This window comes from Nannospalax galili, unplaced genomic scaffold (assembly GCF_000622305.1).
Source record: "Nannospalax galili isolate Female #2095 unplaced genomic scaffold, S.galili_v1.0 scaffold441, whole genome shotgun sequence".
NCBI lineage: Eukaryota > Metazoa > Chordata > Mammalia > Rodentia > Spalacidae > Nannospalax > Nannospalax galili.
The window spans coordinates 3,272,692-3,288,202 of record NW_008348089.1 but is presented as its reverse complement, the minus strand read 5'-3'; the positions used below and the strand labels follow the sequence as shown (position 1 = coordinate 3,288,202).

General features: G+C 36.7%; 1 protein-coding gene across 2 annotated transcripts in view; it reads left to right on the top strand.

Moving 5' to 3' along the window:
* Grid2 (glutamate ionotropic receptor delta type subunit 2) overlaps positions 1 to 15,511 on the top strand; it is a 1,595,433-nt gene that overhangs the window by 1,429,348 nt on the left and 150,574 nt on the right. For both annotated transcript variants that reach the window (XM_008844624.2, XM_008844623.2), the window contains exon 14: positions 3,755 to 3,921. In XM_008844624.2, the coding sequence (XP_008842846.1) occupies positions 3,755 to 3,921 (167 nt within the window). The remainder of the gene's footprint in view (positions 1 to 3,754; positions 3,922 to 15,511) is intronic.

Below are 15,511 nucleotides of genomic sequence, written 5' to 3'. Positions count from 1 at the left end.
ATTTCTAACACCAGAATCCCAAGGTAATTGTGAAGGTAGAGGTCTGATGATGCCATCTTGAGAAGCCCCCCAGTGCAGCACCTGACAGTGCCTGACACTCATTGAATAGCTCTTGTACTGAATGCTTTTATATGTTTCAGTATTCCATGGTGTTCTTGGAGTTAATCCTCCACAAAGCAAGTCAGTGTCCACTTAGCACAGCAAACTACCCTGAAGACTCATTCATTTTCCAGCATCAGAAAAGTAGTCTCAAATGTTCTTCTAGATTGACTTTTTCATTCCTAATGTAGATTCTTTTTGCACTCCATTGCCACATTGTTCCACCATAATTTGCTTTATGTGGTGTGATGGTGCTCTAAAGTTGTTGTTGTTGCTGTTGTTGTTGTTGTTGTTGTTGTTGTTGTTGTTGTTGTTTAAATCCCCCTCTGTCTGTTTTTGGATTATTTATATTTACCACACCAATTTGAATAATGATGCCTAAATATGATAGTTAGACATCTCCATAAAAATTTCTTTATTCCTTCCTCAAGTAAGTTCCGTGCTATTTTATTTTAGGCTTTGAGGTGTGTCTACTTGATATATTCCTCTTCTCCAATCATTGACTTTAACTTTTGGAATTATTATTTGGCTATTCTCATCATTTAAAATTAAATTTGTAAAGATCTTAAATAAGCCCTAAAATGTCCTTTTTTAAATCTAGAAGTGAATTAAGTATTCAAATACTGAAGAAAACTGATATTTACATGCTGTACATCTGTACTTTGGGAATGTATTGTACTTTATCTAGAAGAATTCAGCTATTTAAAAATTCTTTATACAGAATTGTGATGCTCTGTTAAATTTTTTACTAAGTATTTATATTTAGTGTAAATGTATATTTCCTCAAATAATTTAGTTTTTAATGATGAATTATTAGAACAGCAAGTAGTATGTTTGTTTATAATTCATCTATGTGTTGAAGTATTTGAAAATACTCATCCTGCTGATTCTTATGGGCTACTTAAATATGTCATAAAATAATGATGTAATTTTGTCTCTATCTGATAAATTTTTCCTAATGAATTTAAATTATATTTTAGTTTCCTACTTTGCTGCATAGGTTAAAATTACCACAATAAAATTAAATTTTGGAGTTACAGTAGACATCCTTCTCTTGATCTTACTCATAATGCCATTAGAGATACTAACGGTTTGCTCCTTATTGAACACTATATCTCACTTGAAAAAAATATGTTTCCTTCCTGGTTTAAAAATGGATAAATAAGGGGCTGGAGAAATGGCTCAATGGTTAAGAGCACTGACTGCTCTTGCAGAGAACCCAAGTTCAGTTCCCAGCACCCACATGGTAGCTGACAACCATCCATAACTCAAGAGGCCCTCTTCTGACCTCTGAGGCATCACCCGATGTGGGTGCACTTACATACACATGGACAATACACTCATACATACAAAATAAAAATGATAAATAAAATGCATTTAAAAAGAACAAGTAAATAACCCAGACAAAATCCCAGCATAGCAGTGGAGAAGTAAGAAAGACATGTCAACTGTGGATACCAATAGGAGTGGGAGAGTCAGTTTGCTTAGGTGTCATGGTGGGGAGGTTAACCAGGCTCCAGAGGGTGGACCAACATCACAGGGCATTTGGGGACACAAATTTGACTCGATAGGTCAATGTGTGTGTGTGTGTGTGTGTGTGTGTGTGTGTGTGTATACATGAAATTAGGTGGGTGCTATAAGAAGTGGTATAGATAAGGGAGGGGGTCTAAATATAATCAAATATCTTATATGAAGTACACAACAATTCAATAAAAACATATTAAAAAAGAATAAATCAATAACTATTTTAAGTTCTGTCAAATGTTTTTAGAAGATTATTTCATTTTTTTACTGAAGCCTTCTTCATTTATAAGACATAATTTTCCTGTGCCTGGTTAAGGTTGAACCAATATCTCTTTTGGACCTTTTCATGAATTTCGAAAAGAAAATTCTGTTTAAAAGTCCTTTATTATATATATATATATATATATATATGTGTGTGTGTGTGTTTTGTGCATGTATATAGCCATGTTCACAGGGGTGTGGTGCATATGTGTATGTGAGTACATGTGCATGTGAATGCATTTGGATTCCTGAAGTTGATATTGGGAATCTTCCTCCATCACTCCTCTACCTTATTCGTTGAGACAGTGTCTCTCAATCAAACCCAGAACTCAGCAATATGGCTAATCTCTCGGGCCAACTTACTCTGGGGATTCCCTGTCTCTGCCTTCCAAGGCTGGCATGAGATGTATGCTGCCTTGTCTACCCAGTATTTGGATGTGGTCTGGAGATCCCAGCTCTGGTCCTCTTGCTTACACAGCAAGTGATAAACGCCGAACAGTCTTTTCCTTTTAATAATCCGACATAATTCTTTCAAGAAAAACAAACCTTTGAGTCTAATTATTTGTTCTATTTGTTTGGTGAGTAGATTAAATTCTATCTTTATATTTAATACTTTTCCAAATACATTTATCATAATTCCTTTTTTCATAAACTTGCAAGTATGCTAGTGATTTTCTTGGGTTACTCTGGCATAATACCTGAGAGAACAACTTAGGAGCGGAAGGAGAATGGTTTCCAAAAGTTTCAGACCATAGTTTCTTGGCATTGTTGCTTCTAGCCTGTGGGTAGTGAGGCAGAGCATCATGGTGGGATGGCGTGGGCATGGAAGCTCTTCACCTTAAGTCTAGCAAGAAACTGAGTCAGAAAGGAAGAGCCTAAGGACAAGAAACACCCTCTAAAGCAGGTAACCTGCCACCAGGAATCATGCCTCACCTCCCAATGGTCTTTTCCGCTATGAGCTCAGCAACACATTAATTCACTGATGAAACCAATGAGTTCATGATGCAATCTCCTCTGAAAGGTATCTCCAGCTGTGGCCCAAGCTTTCCACATATGAGCCCTTTGAAGACACATGTCATATCTAAACCATAACAGTATGTTAGCATTTGATTACTGACAGAAAAAAAGAACTATTGCTAAAATACATTATAGAGGACCTATTATAAAGTTATGTTCCCTAAATGTGGATAGAAGAAAACACTGTGAAATTATTTTCCTCACTGCAACTACCATCAAGGGACAGCGACTTCATTGAGGGAGGAGGTTGACAAAATGAAATTTTCCAAAGTACGTTACTTCTCCATCAAGACAGATTTGTTTTGACTCCAGTAGTAAGATATCCATAGTCCACATGAGGCAAGAGATTAACTCAGAAAGACAAAGAAGAGGGATGCAGCTTGTGGGACAAGAGATGGTAGTCATGGCTCATTACTGTGAATTGTGAGCATTTATTTAAATTACAGATCATGAGCAAGCCATGCCAAGTGTACAGAAACATTCCTGGTTTAGTAGCCGGTAGTCCAACTGAATTAGCATCTTTTAACAATCCAGAAACACAGATTTCATGGATCCCAAAAGATTTACTGCACTCAGAAACTCAATAACATGTCTTTGGTATTCTTCCAATCCAAATGACATCTACAACTCAAGGGTTCTTTTTTCATAAACACATAGAGAGTATTTGATCTTCATCACATTTCTAGAAGCAAAGAGCTGTAGATTAACAAAATGACAAATTCCTATTCAGAATAGGAGTTGACTTAAAAATACATATCATAGTTTTTACAAAGATGTAATATTTATTTTTCTATTTAACTTAAAACTTTAACCTTAAATTTTATTTTCTTCTTGTCCTTCCATATTTTCACAGGTGAAATATGGAAACTATGCTTTTGTATGGGATGCAGCTGTGCTGGAGTACGTGGCCATCAATGACCCCGACTGTTCCTTCTACACTGTTGGGAATACAGTTGCTGACAGGGGATATGGGATCGCATTGCAGCACGGCAGTCCCTATCGAGATGTTTTTTCACAAAGGTAAGGTTTGTGTGTGGTCCAATAAATAGAGAGAAAATTTACACTTAAAAATGTGCTTGATACACAATCTGGCTCATTACATTTTCCTTACTCTGATAGAAGAAGCAGTATTTAAAAAAACAGCTATAAGTGGTTGTCTTAGAAGAAATTTCATGTCTAAAACATTTATTATTTTATTCATAAACAAGGGGAAAGTATAATTGCATATGACTTGTTTTACTTCCAAAAATTTATGCCAAATAGAGTAGATATGCTACTAATTTACATTGACATCTAAGCATTCTACTCTAAAATTTTAGGAAGTCAACATCATAGAGTTAAGGAGATTACTTTATTTCTAAGAACACTAAAAGACAAAATGTATTCCAAGAACAAGATAAAATTCTAATTTGCAGATGTATATATGATAGGGAAATTTTCATATAAATTTTATAAAGGAAATAGTAAGAGTTTTTAAATCCCCTATTTGGTATTTAATACCAAATTTTTATGCATAGATGAGATTTTTGTCATGGAAATTAAGGAGAAAGATTATTAAGATAGCATATCCAGCTTCAAATTAGAGTTTTCTGTGATGACAAATTGTTTAGGAATGAATGTTTTAACAGCATCTTTTAGATTAAGAAGATCTTTAAAAGAAGATCACAGTGTTTAATCCTGTCTGGTAGCACCCATTACTCCAATGACACACTACTAACCAAGTTCCAAGTCAATATAGAGTAAGCTAGTGACCAAAAAAAGAAGGAAAATAAGCATGAACAATTAAATAATATACCAGCATTGCCTTCCCATTCTAAGTAAGGCCAAAAATATGCATAATTAAAGTGAAAAATTAAGGTCTCAATAATTATTAATCAATCAAAACTTATTTTATTGATGAGCAAATTATACGAGGAACAAGCTGGAAAATCAACAATGCCACAGAGAATTGAATACAATACAACTCTGGTTTGGTTGGGGATGAAATTCCATTCACGGGCCAGGCGTGGTGGTGCACGCCTTTGATCCCAGCACTTGGGAGGCAGAGGCAGGCAGATCTCTGTGAGTTCAAGGCCAGCCTGGCCTACAGAGTGAGTTCCAGGACAGCTGGGGCTATAGGGATAACCTGTCTCAAAAAGACCAAAAAAAAAAAAAATCCATTCACATGAAATAATAAACAATACAGATATTTCTGTAAATGTGTATTTATACATAGCTGTATATGTAGAATGTTAAATTGTGTTAAATTGTATGGTGCAATACAGAAAGAACCGAGCAGAATACTGAATAGAGTTAAGCAAAGGGAATGTGAATAATAGCTCTCCGGAGATGGTCAGCCTTGAACTTGATCTCCAAAGGATTAGCAGAGAATAGATGAAAAGAAAATAGATAATTCATGACAAAATAATGGAGGCTACAGATGAGAATAGAAGACAACAGAATGGATTGCAGAGCAGTAAGGACATTCATGTCTGAAAGGACATTTGAAATTAGTATCATAAGCGGTAAGCAGTAAAACAGCCTATTGTTCTAGAGTCCACCAGTAAGATGCTAAAATTGGCACTGACAGGACTGTTGATCTAGTCTTATGAGAAGAATGAAACTGAAATTATGAAGACTACAGCAAACATGGCGTCCTGAAAAGGTGAAGGTCTGTTCTAGAACTGGCTGAAGGAAGGCAGAGGAACAGGGAGGCGGGACAGCCGCTTCTGCGGAAGGGGCTGCTGTTCATTTGCATGTGCGGCTGTAAAGAATGATCCAATGAAACACAGCACAGATTTTGCTGAAAGACCGACAGAAAGTTCAATAGATCTACAACATTAGCTAGGTAGTTGAAAAAAAAAAGATTATTGATTATTCATTATGGTTAATTGGCTTTCATTCCACTAAAGATGCTCTTTGTTGCCCGATCTGATTTCTGAGTCTTTTATGCAAAAATGCAGTAAAAATGATAGCAATCAGAGAAATACTTAATCACTCTAAGTATTCCATTTCTCATTATCCCTGTGGTGCTTCAGTTATCAGAGATTTTAATTCTGAAGAAATGTACTCTAGTGAACTCTAAACAGTGATCTTAAGCACTGGGCATTGTTTCCCTTTGTTTGAGCTGCAGTAATAATGTGGGAAGTTGGCATTGTCTCTTTCTATGTAGGTCCTTAATAATGACTCCCTGCATTCTGATTTCCTGGACATCTGGAGGCAGGGAGAGCCAGGAGAGGACAGTGACTGGGCAGCCAGCCATGTACCAGCTCATCTCGTGGTACACATGTGCCACATTAATCTGTTATCCAAAGTCTCTGCTTGAACTTAGAAAATGTTTACAATCGTTCCCATTTGCTATCACTATTAGGGGAAAATGTTCATTTTTATTAACCGATTTTATAAATTATAAAGAACATCAAATGTGACCACTGTCAACACTGGAGATTATTATATATAGCTTCGATATACAATTCATCCAAGGCCATTGATTAAATAAGGTCACTAATTATTTCCAATGAAAACAGCATTATTCTGAGTGATTATTTCAAAGTCAGTATTATTTTTCAGATGATTTTATACCTATATCAAAGTAATATATTGTGTATATTATGCATTGTATTCTCTATATATTGATATTATATCTAAAATAAAAATATAAGTTGATATAGTAGCTACCTATATTAAGTTCTGTTTGCCAAATTTTTTGTATATTTTACATATTTTATATTGCTTGTATGTGTTATGGATACTTCAAAACAATCACAGGCAGTGTTGCACATCTGCTTGTCGCAGACTGGCACATTATCATGTTGCAAGTGCATATGACAAGTAGGTGCCAAGGCCCTGGTCATCTGAGAACACATGGCTGCACCGAGCCATTCACATTTGTTTTTGAATAGATGACTCTTTTATATTTCATCTATTATTTTTTTTATGTGTATGAATGTATTGCCTGCATATATGTGAGTGCACCCATGTCATGCAATGCTGCAGAGGTCAGAAGAGGATATCGGATTCCCCTGAAACTGGAGTTAAGGACAGTTCATAGCTGCCATGTGGGTGCTGGGAATCATATGCGGGTCCTCTGCAAGAGCAGTCAGTGATCTTAACTGCTGAGCCATCTCTCCAGCCCCTTGAGTAGATGACTTTTAAGAACCAGTAAGTGTTTGTTTCCTCAGTTTTCACAGAAACTAGCTTTTCAGAATTAAAAATCTTTATATAACTTACCTAGTTTGTGCAGACCAAAGAAACAACACTCTTTTAACAAGTCCATGAATATATGTATGTGCACTTATATATGTTCTTAGCTATTTGTTTATCTAATGTTCTATATGGCCTTTTTAATAATAGTTATTAGTAAAAATTAGAAGGCTAAAAAACAATCCAATGTTTAGGAAAAGATGTGTATTTTTTAGACTGATCTCTTTGGGCTACTAATAAAATTAACTGTAGAGTTTATCTCTGAAACTTAACTATTCAGAAGACTAAAAAGATGACTATATGTGTATATGTATATGTTTTAGCATTATGTGTATATGTGTATAGATATATTCAGCATTAAATACATATACTGACGTCTCTTCTCAAAACCTAGACAATATCATGAAAAATTAATTCATGAATAATTTGTGGTTCATCAAGAAAGGCATGGCTTGCCTGTGGCTTACATTCTCCAAACTCTGAGCACAGTGTTACCAGGGATACAAAACCAATGTATGCTTCAAGTGAGATGGGGGATGACCTTGCATGGATTCATGAATGGCACAGATACAAAAACATCTTTCCAACCTAATCACAGAACTTCCAGATTTTAGAAACGTAATAGATTATAGCACTCTCCCTTTTAGGAGGAATGAAAGTAGTTTACAAGGACAAATTGCTGAGGAAGAATCACAAAAAAGAACGAAGTACAAATTTTTAAGATTTCTAACTTCATATCCAGTTTTCTTATCATTATGTTTCTTGCTTTCCCTCTTATTTCCTCTGAAAATATAAAAGCGTCATAGGAAATAGGCCTATACTTACATAGTACTCACTTTAGTGGTGCTTTCTTGACTTGGTTCTGGCACGCTGTGCAGTAAGAACTATTGCCAACTTCATCTGAAAGATTGAAATGGGACACGATGAGATAAAATAACTCCTCCCAGTTCAATCAACTGTTGTGTATTAGAGCTGAGATTCAAACCCAAGTAGTCAGGCTTCAAAAGAGTAACCACTCAGTTATCCCTCCTTTCATGTGAATGGTGTATGCTTTTTGCAGGTTTATTCCAATGAACACTTGAGGATTCTCATTATTCATTTCTTTAATTGGTTTCATACTCTGTAGATTGGGAGAGCAGTCATATTTCTTATAAAAGAGTGTTTTTTCTCTCTCTCTCTCTCTCTCTCTCTCTCTCTCTCTCTCTCTCTCTCTCAGTACTAGAACATCAAGTCCCTTGCATTAGCACTTGGATTATGAAGAATGCTATTCAGTCTTTTCAGCACTTCATATCCTACTTCTCCCACTTTACGTAGGAAGGGAGCATCCTCTTAGACTCTCTATGTCCACTTAGTGGTTTTCAGAACATAAAACAGGCTACAACTCTTCACTAGGTCAGCTAGAAGGATCTGCACAAAGATTCTCTTAAAAGAACAACCAACAGATAGCCCTTTAGAGATATAAAATATTAACCAGCCCTCGGTGCAGAGAGCAGAAGTCACATTATCATGACAAAAAAAATATAAACACTAAGCAATATGAAATTATGGGATAAAGAGCATAGGATTTAAATATATGTCAGAATAGTATAAGGAAAAAGAAATTGAGAAAAGGTGAAACTGAAAAGATTTTATTATTTAAGAGAATTCCAGGATGAGTGGAACTCAGATATGGGGTAGGTGCAGGTAAAATATTTGGAAACCCATGCAGAAATCACAAAAATGAAAGAAATCTTGGTGTGTTGAAAGGATGATGGGAATGAATGATTAGACTGAAGACAATTCTGGCACAGAGGTATATTAGAGAAAGTAAAAATTGGATATGATACATGGACTTTCAATATCTGCTACTTATGAAGTATTTTCCATGCTAAACCCTTGTTATAGTTCATACAATACCTGCCACAGATCTATCCATACATTGCATCATACAAATCTGAGAAACTAAGATGCCAAGTTAAGTATCTTGTGGAAGTCCCACAGATGATGACAAGCAGAGTAGAACTCAAAAGCTAGCAACTTACCCCAGACGCAGCTGTACAGAGCATCATTGGCAGAACCTGAGATGCAAAGTCAAACAGAGCTTAATGGAGGAAGACCATTTACAAAGCTAGCACAGCAGAAGCAATGAGCATACTCTCAAAAGGTCTGAGGCATTCATGGCAGCAGGGAACATGAAAGGAAGATGTATAGACCCAAAGACCATCACCAGCAGCCTGGCTTCTCCCACCCCTTCCAGAAATTTCTACTTCATTTGTAGAAGGTCTTTTTAATCTTTGTATAAAATCAGCTATAAAGTGACTTCCAGAGAATCACTATGTGTTTGTTTTTTAATCATGATAAATCACTAGTAGATGCTTACTTCAAAGAACCTTTCAACCTGCTACAATGATTCTCATTCTGGCACTATTCAAATCACTCTTGCATAGCCCCAAAGATATGGCTCTTCTCACTCACACTTTCAAAAACTTTAACTATAATTGTCTACATCATCTCAAAGCCAACTGATTTCATTGTATCTAGATTTATGGACCTGGATAAGAAAGAGATAATTAAGGTCAGCGTATTTGAATAAAGCATCAAAGAAATAATACCAGAAAAATCTGAAAAGCAAGAAAGCATATTTAGGGCTCACTTTCTAGTGAAATGGTAGAAGAAAATACTAATGTACACTTATAAATTTTTACGTATATTTTATTTTTGAGTAATTTATCCTGTTAAGTGTGACAAGAGTTTGTTTTCTCATTGCAAAACATCTAGAACATGAGGATCCACTTGTAGAAGTCATTAAAAGGAATATATTGTACTTATTCCAAAACAAATTCTTTAAAAACAATTGTTTTAAATTTAGAATTCCAAATTTATAGAACTTCAAGAAAAAGAATGAGTAAGTTTGCCGTTCGTCATTTTTCTGTTCTCTGAGATTTTGTGGAGCTGTTCTCTGACTAGTGTCCTAAAGGTCTCACCACTCCTCCTCATCGCTGCTTCTAGTGGAAAAACTAAATAGCCTGCATCTGTGGTAGATTTTAGCCTGTGTAGACAGGAGCATGGGGAGTGAGTATAGGTGGTGAGATGTCCAGTATGCGGCTACTTCAAAATATTTATCACATGGGCACTAAAAGATTTGAGATCAGTTCTATGAATGTTGCAAAACAGTGGCAATGGTAAGAGACTCAGCCGTCATTATCAAAAAGCACCCAGTTGTGCTCCAATCCAGCTTCCTCAGACAGTCCAAGGCAACTCCAAATTCTGTTCTCCTGGCATGTACATTATGCAGCATTAATGGAACATTTTATCCAACATACAAGGATATCCTTTATAAATAGGCATCTCTCTTAGACATTTCTGAGAAAAGTACTGAGGAGCCGGAGGAGCTCAGAGTATAGAGGAGCAGCTCAGTGGATAATGAGCTGCCACAGTGGTCGTAAATGCTGTGCAAGGAGCTGGCTGCACCATCCTCTTCCTTAAAAGATCTGTGCTCTGTTGAGATCTCAGTGAGTGGCGTTCAGTCAAAACAGAACAAAACAAACAAAAACACTTGCCTTACAACAAACTTATTGCAGCAATGTAAATTAGATATGATTAAAGCATAGTTTTTAGCAGAATGTTTCAGAATTTAGAACTACAAATGTGTATTGGAAATACACATACTGCATGTCACTCCTAGGTGTACACACATATACACATGTACACAGACACACACACCCACCCCCCCCACACACACACACCTATACACATACTCCAGCATAGTTATAGCCCTCTCTGGAAAATCATTTTATTTCATTATAAATAAATCACAGTTTTAAATTCAAAATGCGCATTTTACTCACTAGATACTAATATTTTACTCATTTCTTTTAAAAATGTAAATTTTTGTCAGATATCTATAAAGCTCAGGTATTAGTTTTGCATGTAGAAGAAAGTAACCATTAAGGAATCAGAACAACCCAACTGAGATCTGTACAGAGACCTGAAGACTTCTTCACAGAGGGAGCCTAGAGAAGGAGCCAGAAGACCTCCAGGCTGTAATGACCAAATAGTGAATTAGAAAAACTGAGATGCAGTGTTGAGGAACTTAAAATCTCAGGACTGGAAGTAGTCCTAGCTAAGAAAGACCTGCTTTCTTCTTCCAGTTTAAAGCTCTCTAAAAAATAAAATCATATATATTTTTAAAAAGACTTCAGTATACAATTGAAAGTATGACTTTGCACACTGAGGAAAGATTCGCTTCTTTTTTGTTATTTGTTAATTGAATTTTTTCAAATTTTATACAGTATATTTTGATCACATTTAGGCCCCCTCCCCTATCTTCACCCCTCTTATACCCTCCCCCCTCCTCTGGGTTTCATGTACTCTGTCATTATATATTAAGGACTGTAGAGTCAAGTTTGTGTCCACAAATGTCCTTCAGTGTGCATCCATCCATTGGAACCTGATTAACCTATCTTTAAGGGTGCATTCAATTCTGATAGACCCTTACTGTTGTAAGCACAGTGACATTGTTATGGTGACAACATTAAAATCAGCACATGGGTTTCTGTGATAACTGCATGGATCACGATTATAGAAATAAACACTGATTTGAGATGTGAATCAGACTTTGGTGTCAGTTTAGACAAACTCCTTAACTCAAAATATGAAAGTGAAAATGAAAGTCAGGTGACACACCCAGACTCCAACCTCTGGTAGAAACCGGCCCTGGACAACACAAGGCCAGACCCCTGTGCGTGTGACTCACCTGCCTTGTACTACCAGTTCTTTTGTTTGAAAAAATTGGATTTTTATATCTATCACTTACTAGCAAAGTAAATGCTTTCAGAAACACATTTAAATTAATATGTTGCAAAAGGGAGCAGAAGCATTTGATATATGTTCAACAGAGCCATTTAAAATGTGTCATTATTTTACAGGCATAAAAATTGTAGCACAAAGTTGGAGTTATGGAATGTATTATTTTTAAATTACACAGAAATGATGGTATGTTCCAAAAATGTAGTTACCAGTCAGTAAAGATTTACTAGGTCTCCTTGCTATTAAAAGGCCCCCTGTCTATATGAAACAATTAAGTCCTAACAAACTTCCAAACACCTTTATTAACCTCATTTTACAGCTGAGGAAACTGAGTCAAAGATTTATCATTTCCCAGAGCAGCACAGTAAAAAAGCAGCAGAACTGGCCTTTGACATAGTGTCAGATACTGCACTAGTGGATTGCCTGCTCCACAGCGTAGCACACCTGTGCAGGAGCCCAGTTGCCAGCATCCAAACTGCCCGCATGCTTGTTCAGGCAGCCACCTCCACAACACAGTGTCCATGGGCATCTGTTTTAAATTCATTGTCAGTGGGTTTTAGAAACAATAGCCACATCATCTGGAATAGAAGCTGGTTTGTATCAGCAGATCAAACACAAGCAATAAGTTTATCAGAATTGGAAAACCGCACAAGAGTCCTGCAATGTTTCCCTCCACCTCATCTTCTTTTGCTACAAGCAGCTCAAGAATCTAGTCAACTAAATCGTTAATTCTTTCTTCATGGAGGGATTTTAATTCATTATGACTTTTTAATTGGTAGAATCCATAATTGCCTCTTATCTGTCTCATTTCATAGTTATTTAGCAGCCTAAACAAGCTAACATAGTGGTTGGCCAGGCTGTCCACTCACATTGTGACTATTTACTAATATGGTGCTGTGCTTTCTGGACACAAGTGTGGTTAAAATGAATATGAGCATTTCCATTGGGAATAAGACCTAATTCTATACAGCCCAGAAAAGTGTAACAGACGCATAAATGATTTCTATGTTAGTGAACACAGTTCTCTGCTTCATCCCAAAGTTCAGAAGAGAAAAACGTAGATTAAAGTGTTCATTTGCTTTTCCCCCTTAATAATCCATTCTACTGCTGTTGTTTGATGAAGCTGCCCATGTTTGAAATGTGCATAACTGCTGAAACTGATAAAGCCGAATGTGTTTTGCTCTGACCTCAGCACACGTGTGCAAACTCTGTCCCTTGGGGTATTCACACCCAGGTTCCTGAAGAGGTACACGAGCCACACTGGAGGAACTGGGAACTCACCAAGATTCACATGCTCCACAGTTTTCAACCTTTCTCCAGAGGAATGCTTTTCTTAAGAACGATTTTATTCAAATGATCTTTCTCAACTTTGTTTCCTTTCCACTAGTTAGCCGAGGTTCCTGTAGCATGTTCTGTAGAAGCTCCCTGGCTTCCAGGAAGTCTCTCCTATTCTTTGGGCTAATCAACACGAAATGTACTGGTGTGAATTTCTTCTTTTTTGCATCATTTTAACCACTGCAAAAATTTTCCAACAAGTTCTCTCCAGCTATATGATAGTAAAATGGCCTTGAATCATTCACAGTGATTGATGAGAAGGTATCTGGGACACAGAGCCTTAATATCTGGCCAAACTCTCAATTTAGAACATGCAGAATTTGTAAAGTTGATAAAGACTGTCCATAATCATGAAGTGTTCTCTTTTATTTATTAGATTTACTGTGTGTTGTATTATTATGTATGTCATATATGCATTTATGTGTGTGAGTGTGCATATGTATGCACACACAGAGAGGCCAGAGTGGAACACCTTGTCGCTCTCTGCCTTATTTCCATGAGACAAAGTCTTTTACTGAACCTGGAGCTAGGCTGGAGGCCAGCAAGCCCCTGTGATCCTCCCATTCCCCATTACACACAGCACTGGGGTTATAGACATACACGTGCCCATGCCAGGCTTTTCACGTGGATGCTGGGAATCTGAACTCAGATCCATATGCTTGTGCAGAATGTGCCCTAAACCACTGAGTTATCTCCCCAGCCCCTATCAAATTTGTCTTTGCAGGTGATACATAAAAGCATGCATTAGCATGAGATGTTATGACATTTGGGTTCACTGTACAGTGTTTAGATCACACCAAACATAATCATAGTAAAACACTCAGTAACTTCTCAGCTTCTTCCAACGTACATTGTTGTGTGTGATCAGCCTACTGCACACCAGAACTTCTCGGTTCGTTCTGACTTTAACTTAGCACCCACTGTTCGACCTTGCTCCGTTCCTCACTCTTCCTTCTTCCTTCCCCACACTCTGGTAAGCACCAGTCTAGTCTCAATTTCTGTAACATCAGCTTTCTTTAGATGACACCCATGAGAGAGAGCATGTGGTACCTGTAGTTCTGTGCCTGGCTTGCTTCCCTTCACATAAACATCCTGGTTCTACCCATGTTGCTCTAAATAGCCCAGTTTCATTCATTTTGTAGCTGAATAGTATTCCATTGTTTATACCTGTGTTTTCTTTATCCAGTCATCTGTTGATGGACACATAGGTTGTTTTCATCTCTTGGCCATTGTGAATCATGCTTCAGTGAACTTAGCAGTACAGATGTCTCTGTGACACATTCATTTCACTTTATTTGGATAGGTCCCCAGGACCAGAATTTCTAGACTATATGGTAGTTTTATATTTACATTTTTGAGAAACGCCTATACTGTTTTCGTTAATGACTCTTCAGGTTTTCAGTTCCACAGACAATAGGCAAGCGCTTTCTTTTCTGCACACTCTCACCAGCACTTCTTGATCTTTAACTGTTTATATTAGTCGTTTGACTGGAATGAGGTTATCTCATTGTGGCTTATATTTCTCAGATGATTAGTGATGCTGAATTTTTTCTTATGCCTGTTATTCTCTTTCTTATACCTATTGCTCTAACCAGGCCTTTATCAAATTCAATATTTTATCTTCTCTGCAACAGAGATACTAGTTTTTGATAATCATTTCTTTGGTTCATACTTGACAGTTCAAATGTTCTTAATTCTTAGTTCATAAACAATTACAAACTTACATAATAAGTTTCTATAATAAACAGGTAACACATCTAGTACTTATTCAACAAGTGATCTTGTTAAGTGATCTTGAAGAAAGAAATGCTAACTTTACTGTGATTCCTGAGGCAAGAACTTACTGAAAATTATAATTCATGTTCATTTAATCAATAAATAATTAAATATTTTTTTACCAAATAATATTAGATACTATTTTTCTTTTTCTCCTCCTCCTCTTCCTCCTCCTCCCCCTCCTCCCCCCCTTCCTCCCTCCTCCTTCTTCAAAAACAAGTCTTATTCTGTCCCCTATGCTAACCTGGAACTCTGTGTAGTTCAAGGTGGCTTACCTAGTGTGATTACTGGTTCTGTTACTCTTTTCCAGAGATAAAACAGTGAGCAACAATGTTGAAGTTATTATTTTCCCAGAGTTTACATTATACTGGAAAGTCAGAGGAGGAAGTAAACAATAAATAATGGGGAAATTTCATTTTGGAAATATACTGTGAGGAAGATGTAACTAGGCTATAGTCTAGATAGACCTGTACGAGGATGCATCAGAAGACTGCTTTGATTATAATCTGAGGAATGGTATGTAATTTGA